The 10,581-nt window shown below is 32.9% G+C and overlaps 1 protein-coding gene across 1 annotated transcript; it reads right to left on the bottom strand.

Moving 5' to 3' along the window:
• Positions 1–1,509: 1,509 nt before the first annotated feature.
• On the bottom strand, positions 1,510–9,262 carry LOC139865735 (probable beta-D-xylosidase 6). Its single transcript, XM_071853829.1, has 6 exons — positions 8,494–9,262; positions 4,171–4,337; positions 3,981–4,078; positions 3,543–3,890; positions 2,485–2,901; positions 1,510–2,248 (listed from the first exon to the last, which is right to left on the bottom strand). Exons 1-6 carry the CDS (start codon positions 9,229–9,231, stop codon positions 1,647–1,649), a joined length of 2,370 nt encoding a protein of 789 aa, XP_071709930.1. The 5' UTR covers positions 9,232–9,262; the 3' UTR covers positions 1,510–1,646.
• Positions 9,263–10,581: the final 1,319 nt, after the last annotated feature.

Here is a 10,581-nt window from a genome sequence, read left to right on the forward strand (position 1 = left end):
TGTGTGACAATAAGAGTGCTTTATTTCTCAGTCAAAATCCCGTATCTCATAAACGTTCGAAGCATATCGACATTGACTATCATTTTATTCGGGAACTTGTCTCTTCAGGAAAGTTATACACCAAGTTTGTTCCGACTACTTTGCAACTTGCGGACATCTTTACAAAGAGTCTTCCTAGACCGTTGTTGAATCATTTTGCACCAAGCTACGTGTTGGACCTCCACCACTTCGCTTGAGGGGGGGGGGGGGGGGGGGTGTATTAGTGATAACCACAAAAGATAACGATAACTTCAAGATAATAGCAATTGGCTATTATCTTCTCCTAGTAACTAGGTGTAGATTATTATTGTTTTGTATTAGAATATTTGTATAACTATAACTCTTGTATCTATTTAAAGGGATGAATGAAAAACCACATGTACGTGGAAAAATTATTAATCATTCTTAAACTTTATAGTACTAAGAGTTGTGATAACTTCAATTAGGTCACTCCCTATCGTAACTAAACTATTCCCCTCTTAACCTTCCACATCATCGCCACATCAATACCAATATCCTATAACTAACTCATAACTAAACACTTCCTATCATGGCTAAAACAATACTCCTCTTAATATACAACGTACAAGCAATAAAGCATCAAGTCCAACAATAAAAAACCACTGGGACCCACAATTCCTATAACTAACCAAAACTCTTCCATTAAATCCATGGTGAGTGCGGGTAACTAAGGCGGGTAACTAAGCCGTGCTTATGGTTCATTACGGGTAACTACGGGTAATGAGCGGGTAATGAGCGATAATGGAACCATAGGGAGTGGTCTTACAATGTCTCTAATATCTAGAAAAAAGCAAAGAGTTTTTTTAACAGTAGTTATGAAGTCACTGACGGAGCCTACCAAAAAGAGCAAGGTGAACAAGTAATATATTTTTTGTCCTTGACGAGACTCAAATCATAATCTCAAGGTTAATGAGCCTCATTGATATCGCTACCCATTGTTATCCCAACTCATTATTAAAAATAAGATAATATAATATTATTTATAAATTTGTAAGGATTAAGACGATTCAATAATTTAAAACAATAAATAAATAAATAAAATAAATTTTATAGTATTGAAAAATCATTTTACTAAAAAAAACCCATTTTATTTTATAAAAGGACTGAAAATGTTAAAAATTTTCGACCTATGAAGCTAAAAATTTCGGCTAAAGCCCAAACCACACAGCCAATATGAAACCATATTCTCACTTACCCTCCTGTACGCCAGGAGAGAATGAAGTGAAGAAAAAACCTTCTTCCTTGTGGACAAAAACATAGAGCCAAACATAGAGCCAAACGCATAAAATGCAACAAAAAATTAAACAGTTAATAGTGAAATATATGTGATTTATTATTTTTTATACTAGTTTGTAGGATAATAATAAAAATGATAGTGATATTTTAACTTACAATTATACATTAAGGTAGTTAATACACAAATAATGGATTAACGAGAATAATGAATCACTTATATTAATTACTTTGTTTTAAACCAACAAAAGTGTACAGTTGAACAAAGCAACTCTTCACCACATAATAAAAAATTACTCATAAATATTACAATCAACAACAATGCCCTGGTGTATATACACTTGGCTTGTTATTCACATAACAATGGAAACTATATGTTCAACATCATCTACCAACAATGTATGATCACCCAAAGGCAATATTCTTTTCCCAAACTCATTAACAATACTAAGATGCTTACACGAATCAACTACAGTCTTTGTAATAGTATCCGAGTACGAAACAGTATTCACGCGTTCGAATTCCACTAGTTGTTTCAACGGTGCACCTTTAAAAGCTCCCGAAAAGGTAGCAAAAACCATCACAACTGTACTACCATCATACGGTCCATGGTTTGTGACGGAAATTTCGATTTGAAAGTTCAAAGAATCACAAAGTTGTGATTCTTCAAGTTCGTCAACATAAAGATAGTTTGAAATACCACCTCTTTGTTGTAATATGTTCCCCGATTTGATTTTCGTAGAACCGAAAATTTGAAGTTGGGTAGGTGCAGAAAGGATATTGTAGGTGTAATTCGAGTAACTAAGACCATGACCATATCCATAAACTACATCACCAGTGTAGAAACGATACGTTCTACCTGGATAATTATGTGATGGATCGGGTCTCATGTTCATATTGGTCATTGGTATTTTTGTGAACGACTCGGGATACCAAGTGACGGGTAGCTTTCCACCTATTTTCATGTTCATAAAATATCAAACGTAAAACATATAAATAAATATTTCAATCATGATACAAAATCTAAGGTGTTTTGACTTGACTTTAACCAACTCAGACCCGGCTCAGCTCGATTTTGATCAAATTTGACTTGACTTTTAGCGTTGACCGAAACTTAAGGTGTTTTTACACTAGTCGGGACGGACTAATCCCTAAACCGACGCGTCGCCCGGCTTTTACAACAGAAATTACCTGGATTCTGATCTCCAAATACGACCTCCGCAAGTGCTACACCACCAGCTTCTCCAGGATAACCAACCCAAATAACACTCGCGATCCGTGGGTCCCCCTTAGCAAATGATACGTCAACGGGCCCACCACCTGTCAAAACTAAAACTACAGGTTTTTTACTTGTAGCAGCAACGGTGGTAATCAGATCCATCTGATGACCTGGTAAAAGAAGACTTATCCTGTCACGATCTTCGGTTTCTTGAGTCAGATCCAACCCCACAACCACAATTACATAATCAGCTTCTTTCGAGATAGAAACTGCCTTCGCAAATCCATCCTTTGAGGTGCACGACACGTTAAAACAACCACTTGCATAAATTGTTTTCTTAACATATTTTTTGAGTCCTTCCACTATACTAGTTGGATTACATGGAACTCCTACAAGTTTCAAAGTACTTCAGAATTGTATGTAAATACTGCAGCAACTTCAGGTACATAACAACCATAGATAACTAACTCAACCATTAGAATTTATACACTAGTTGCTAAAAAAGGTAATTGTACACTTAGATTTCGAATTTTTCTAGCGAAAGCCTTAAATGATGTCGTTAACGTGCATTCATTGTACATAGTAGCAGCTTGCAAAATTCGCTACTCGGGGAGTACTCGGTTGGCACTTTTTATCGAGTACTCAACAACTCGTGGAGTAATGGGATGTGGGATGTTGACCAAGTTTGACTTGACTTTGACATATTTTGCTCAAGTTTTGACTGAATTTCCGAGTTTTGGCAGAGTTTGACCGAGTTTGGCCGAGTTTGACTGACTTTGACCGAGTAGTAATCGAGTACTCCCCAAGTTGCAAAAACCAACTACTCGCCAAGAACTCAACGAGTAATTTCGAGTTCTGTAGCACTGCACAATGGTTATTGATTATTTTAGAATGACGGTTTATCAAGTTGTAAAATACTTTAAAGCAATATTAAAGCGTGTTAACAACAGCCCAATTTTTGTTAGAAAAATATTCAATTTATTATAATTTATAATTATGATTATTAAGGGTCAAATTAGAAGCTTCTAACCTGTGTATCCTCCGCCTAAATCAGTAGTAGCATTTGCCATTGGACCAATAACAGCCAACGATGAAACATGATTCTTTTTCAAAGGTAAAAAATTATCGTTCTTCAAAAGTACTATCCCCTGTCTCACTGCTTCCAGAGCCAAATTCTTGTGATCCGAAGTGCAAACGTCATGAGGACCAAACTTTCCGAATTTTCCTTTTAGTGGGTCCCCGTCAAAAAGTCCTAAACGAAGCTGAACTGTAAATAAATTCATGAGAGCTTTATCTATGTCCTCCTTTTTCACTTTGCCCATATGAAACGCATCCTTCATGTGTCTCAACATGTAAGTTCCACAGTTAATATCCGTTCCTACACAACGATTTCAAAAACAAATAATTAAATATTTCATATTTAATATATTTCTGACAATAAAAAAATGCAAGTTTTCAGACAGAGAACCAGCTTTAAGAGCCATGGCTACAGCATCTTCAGGGCTTTTGGAGTAGTGTTGATACTCGTATATAGTGGCAACAGCATCACAATCGGAAGTAATATATCTGTATTTATGCGTTTAATTAGATTTGTGTAAGAATTTAAGTTCATTAAATCGTTTGAAACTAAATAGATGCAGTTTTAATAAATCACCAACCCTTTGAAACCCCATTCGGTTCGAGCTTTTTGTAAGAGATTTTTGTCAGCACAAGCAGGTATTCCATTTACTGCATTATATGAACACATTAAGCAACTTGATTTCCCCTGTTGGATACAACTTTTGAATGGTGGCTGATATGTGTCCTGCATATCCTGCTCGGTTACCTGTACAAATACCCAACTTTCAATTCCAACCGTCTTTTAATAAATCAATGAGAAATGAAGATATCGCGTATAGTAGTACTTTCAAATTCCGTGGTCCATTTAACACTTCTATTGATATTTTCAGACCATTAGTTTGATGAGCATTAAACTGGTAAAGTATAAAAAGGTGAATCATAATCATTCATAGAGTTTCAAGACCTTGGCTTATGTAATGTTTCTACAACATAAAATATCTCTATTTTCCATTTATCTATTTTCAAAAGATTGTGAAGTGCCTAAACAAACTAATGGAAATTCAGGAAATGGTTTCAAAGTAAAATAACATGGTTTTATATTTTAGAATATGAAATTAAAAACCAAAAATCATACGGAGTAGCATTTTATTTCTATATAGTTTATAGTTTATAGTATAGGTTGAAACACATATTTGTTTTCTTTAAAAAAGTTGTCTAGGAAATTGCAAGAACTTTCAGTGATTAATACATACAGTATATAAAACTTTTTTCCTTTTCTCTTTTCCAAATAAAGAGATATGTTTGTATTCACATAATTGAAAAGTTTGCAATGATAATCACCCCTTTCTGTAAAATATGACCATTTTAGAAATAAAAATCAAAAAACTAAAAGAGTAACAAAAAGCACATATCACATGATCATATCATTTATTTATCAAATGACTAAGAAAATAATTTTTCCATAAGGTGAATAAAATTACGATTCAATAAACGTCACTCTAAATAAAATATGTAACTGCTACATACAAAATTTCTACGCACTTTAACAAACTCTCATGCTGTCGTTAGAAAAATTGGTTGCAAAGTAACCGTTAAAGTAAAAAAGTCAATATTATATTATACTATATACTAAATATGGAGCCACCTCGCCTGAAAACACTGTAGCTACTGTAGCAATCAGTGTAGATACTGTACAATTTTTTTTTTTTTTTCCTTACCACAATGGAGTATAAAATATAAATCTTTTGAGTTTTTCTTACCATAATGGAGTATAAATATAAATCCATAGATAAATAAAGTTGCTCTGTATTTTGCAACTATAAATATACATATTATACTATATACTAAGCATTGACAACGCCCACCAATCATATCTCGCCACCTCGCCTGAAAACACTGTAGCTACTGTAGCAATCACTGTAGCTACTGTAGCAATTAGTATAAATTTTTTTTTTTTTTTTTTTTTTTGGGTTTCCCTTACCACAATGGAGTATAAATTTTTTTTTTTTATCATATCTCGCCACCTCGCCTGAAAACACTGTAGCTACTGTAGCAATTTTTTTTTTTTTTTTTTTTGGGTTTTTCCCTTACCACAATGGAGTATAAATTTTTTTTTTCTTTCCCTTACCACAATGAAGTATAAAATATAAATCTTTTGGGTTTTCCCTTACCACAATGGAGTATAAATATAAATCCATAGATAAATAAATTTGCTCTGTATTTTGCAACTATAAATATACATATTATGTATATCGATATACAAACAAAAATTTTAGTCGAAAAACTATATATATATATATATATATATATATATATATATATATATATATATATATATATATATATATATATATATATATATATATGGGCAGGATCAATGGGGAAGTAACCAATCGGGGGGAAGCGAGGGGAAGCAAATTTTTTTTTTCGTTTTTTTTGAAATTTTTTTTTCCGGCATCATGATCACACGAAAATAAGAACATTTAGAAGAGACACTTCGTGATGAATGTTATTATTTAGGCGGGAAAACGATCGACAAAAATAATATTCAAGATAATATTGTTCGTGAAGAATATGAACATTTTTTTTTCATGTTTTGTGAAGTAAAATTTAGCCCGATTTAGAGTTTAGGGTTTAGGGTTTAATCCATAAACCCTAAACCCTAAACCCTAAACCCTAAACTCTAAACCGTTCGTGTTAAAAACTCAATCTAAATCCTAAATCTAAACCTTAAATCTAAACCCTAAACCCTAAATTTCTAAACCATAATATCTAAACCCTATAAACCCTAATATCTAAACCCTAATATCTAAACCCCAATAGCTAGAACCTCAAAATACGCTCGAAAAACACGATAATTGTTATATATTACTTCTTCGAGCGTTTTCCTGCCAAAATAAAAACATTTATCACAATGTGTCTCTACTAAATGTTCATATTTTCATCTCATCTATAATGTTCGTGAACAAAGTTTTTTCAAAAAACGAAAAAAAAAAGTTTTTGCTTCCCCCCGAATGGTTACTTCCCTCTTGATCCTACCACTATATATATATATATATATATATATATATATATATTGGAAGGGGGAAGGAAAAACTTATATATATATATATATATATATATATATATATATATATATATATATATATATATATATATATATATATATATATATATATATATTGGAAGGGGGGAAGGAAAAACTTTTTTTTTTCGTTTTTTGAAAAAACTTTGTTCACGAACATTATAGATGAGATGAAAATATGAACATTTAGTAGAGACACTTTGTGATAAATGTTTTTATTTTGGCGGGAAAATGCTCGAAGAAGTAATATATAACACTTATCGTGTTTTTCGAGCGTATTTTGAGGTTTTAGCTATTGGGGTTTAGATATTAGGTTTATAGGGTTTAGATATTAGGGTTTAGAAATTTAGGGTTTAGGGTTTAGGTTTAGGATTTAGATTTAGGATTTAGATTGAGTTTTTAACACGAACGGTTTAGAGTTTAGGATTTAGGGTTTAGGGTTTAGGGTTTGGTGTTTTGGGTTTATTAAACATGAAAAAAAAACGTTCATATTCTTTACGAACAATATTATCTTGAATGTTATTTTTGTCAATCGTTTTCCCGCCTAAATAATAACATTCATCATGAAGTGTCTCTTCTAAATGTTCATATTTTCGTCTGATCTTGATGTCGGAAAAAAATTCAAAAAAAACGAAATTTTTTTTTTTGTTTCCCCCGATTGGTTACTTCCCCATTGATCCTGCCCCTATATATATATATATATATATATATATATATATATATATACATATATATATATATATATATATATATATACACACACACACACATACATACATACATACATACATCATAGCATAATTTTAAACAAACTAGATTAACTAAAATGAAGTCGTGTGGCTAAAAGGATTATACAACAGATCTAAAAACCTTCAATATTCCAAGTATTCATAACGAACTAATTTTAATTACCTAATTAGATATTAGACATTTAGTAGATGATAAGTACAAGAATAACAAGAAAAGAATGAGAAGGAGAATGGGGAATATGGGATGAGAGAAGGGAGAAAGAACATTGGAGAAATGAGTTAATAAATGAAAAAGTGATTTTGTTTATATAATATATAGTCTGATTAGAGTTTTTAGTAGACGGGCCAGCCCAGAGGCTCATTGGTGGGTTTTGGAGGTTAAAACGTTGGTCGAGTAATTGAACAAATGATTTCTTTGATTTTTCTTCAAAATATATAAATTGGTGTGCACAACAATACAACAACAAAACTCAATCCCACATGTATGGGTTATAGGAGAGGTGAGACGTAGATTATCCTTCATCTATCCTTGAATAAAGAAAAGTCGTTTCTCCACCCCAAGTGAAACACTCACAAAAGCAGAGAAAGTCATCTCTCTCTTTGACGGTTAGAGAGATTGCTTCCAAAGAGACATCCGACCAATATGAAACCGAACATATACAAATATTACATACAAAATAGAAAATTTGTTTACTTTTTTAAATATTATAAAATATTGTTATATGTTACTCATCGGTCCAATATTAATAGTCTTTAGGTAAAAATACACAGTTTAAAACATTACATTCATTATATTATACTTTTTATTTACTTTACCATTTAACCACTTACTTTTACCTATATTTGTATCTTATATACAAAAGGTAATGATTATTTTTATCTATTTTTGGAAGTCGACTTATAATTTACCTTATTTTATAACACGTTTATTTATTACTATTGATTAAGAAAAGTATTGAAATTATATGTGTATGTGGATTTGATCTCCGTAGCGAAGCACGTACCTTCAAAACTAGTTAACCACTATATACGGTAGACATCATAGAAAAAATGAGGAAAATGATAAAGAAAATAGAGGAAAATCTTACAATAGCATTGAAGTTATATCTAGCATATTTACCCCAATTCTCCAAATCATAAGCAGTAAAATGTTTACAACAAGCAGACACCATCAACGCATCATCATTATCATTATTCAACAACACTCTCCTTTTAATATTATCTTGTTGACCACCACCGTTGACTACCCTATTCCATTGAAACCCATTAACATACTGAACCGAATACTCCGAGACCACAACCGGATCCTCTCCAGGTGTCTCCTGTCCTCTCCCCCATCTAGGATCTCTAAAAATATTAATAGTCGGAGCCCAAAAAGTTAACCCAGCTTGACCAACATTATACATTGCTCTCGCTTCAACACTTATCGCTTTTGCAATCAAAAACCACAACGTTCGGTTAAATGAAGCGGCAGTTAGAATCACTTGAGGGAATTCAGTTGCAGAATGAATGGGTCCCACTTGGAAATTGACACCTGGACCGTTGGATGCTATTCCGTGAAGTGATTCCGACCACCATTCGTAGGAAGGGATACCGAGGTGAGGAACGCCGGTGTCGTTGTTGGAAAGACGGTTGATTTTGTCGGAGAGAGAAAGATGGGAGATAAGAGATTGGGCTCTGAATGAAATGGGTAAACTAGTGTTGCAAAATGGGTATGAATTGTGTGGTGGTTTACATGGGTAATTTGGGGTTTTGGATTGTGAAATTGGGATGCTTGTGATTAGTAGTAGGATTGTTGGAATGGTGATGAAGATGATGTTGGACATCGGAGGAAGTTAGACCGACGGTTGTGTTGTTTGAAAAACGATTTATATTTGGATTGGATTGGAAGATTATTTTAACTTGATAAAAACTCTTATTTTATCCTTTTTTTTTTTTTTTTTTTTTTTTTTTTTTTTCGAAAAACTTAAAACTTTATAACTAAGAAACTTTCATGTTAATTTGTGTTGGTTTGTCTATGGTGACTTATGCTGGTTTTTGTTTTTCAACAATTTAATAGTCCATCTTCCTAGTCCAAGTGTTACAATAGAGATTCAAGAGCCTCTTTCTGTACAACCGATTAAATAGTATTAATAGACCTAATTAATAATATTGAGTGTAAAAGAACTCGATAATTGATTTTATATTAAACAGGGGAGGCCCGGAGGGAAGCAAAATGATCAACCGCTCATAGCCATAATTTTTAGGGGCACAACTTTTTTATATGTACAGACACAATTAGAGATTTGAGAAACATGGGACATATGAAAACATGATTGAAGAAACGAATACAAAACACAATAGGTCCAAAAACATCAATCAAAAGTCCTATAAAAAAATCAAAGTAGCATGGTTATTACACATGTTTTCTAGTTCAGGAAATGACAAATGTTCTATTTGCTCTCCAACTATTTTAACCCTATCAACAGCGTCTGGTTTTAATTGAGAAGTAACAGCATCAGGCAGAGGATCAGGAAAGTTGGGCACTTGTTTCTTCAGTGTTTCAAGAAATCTTATCTGTTCAGCGTCTAGCGCAACGGTAAGAAACTCATCAAAAGGCTTGGTTAATGATTCAGAAGCAAAAGCATTTTTCACAATCTTTGGAATGCCTGCAACAAGTCGCCTGGTCTCATCTTTACTTACATGTAATGTTCCTTTAAGGATGATTTAGAGTTGGTCAATGTTTTCAATTTTATGAAGGTACCATTTTTCTTTTGTTGCCATCTCAACAAAACGAGCCTCAGCAGCACGCTTGGCAGCAACAACAGCATCCAGTTCAAGTTTAGCAGTTTTCACTAGCTCAGAATCCTTCTCAATTCTCTCTGATTTATCTCGATGAACTTGATCAGAGCATTCTAAATGTTTCAGATTGTCAAACTCCGAAGCAATATTCCAAATAATGACTTGTGCTTGACACTTTTGAGCATCTGTGATGCCCCGTACAAAACCATCGTGTACGAATCATCAACAACAGGATCATTACAAGGTTAAGTACTATATGCTGTAATAAAAGAAGTTGCATTCACGATAAAAAGGTGACGTCATAATCGACATCAAATGTTTTACACCAACAGTATGCTTCTAAGAATAGCAAGGATGAATAAATGTATGTGACCCTTAGGTCGTTACAAAACATA

Source organism: Rutidosis leptorrhynchoides, chromosome 9 (genome assembly GCF_046630445.1).
Source record: "Rutidosis leptorrhynchoides isolate AG116_Rl617_1_P2 chromosome 9, CSIRO_AGI_Rlap_v1, whole genome shotgun sequence".
In the NCBI taxonomy this organism is placed as follows: domain Eukaryota; kingdom Viridiplantae; phylum Streptophyta; class Magnoliopsida; order Asterales; family Asteraceae; genus Rutidosis; species Rutidosis leptorrhynchoides.

What these genes read in the sequence shown, in the direction of transcription:
- LOC139865735 (XM_071853829.1), bottom strand. Translation starts at nt 9,231, where the DNA reads ATGTCCAACATCATCTTCATCACCATTCCAACAATCCTACTACTAATC. An exon ending in ACCGAATGGGGTTTCAAAGG is followed by an intron (nt 4,079 to 4,170) that starts GTTGGTGATTTA and finishes GCATAAATACAG; the next exon opens with ATATATTACTTCCGATTGTG. An exon ending in TTTAGGCGGAGGATACACAG is followed by an intron (nt 2,902 to 3,542) that starts GTTAGAAGCTTC and finishes TGAAACTTGTAG; the next exon opens with GAGTTCCATGTAATCCAACT.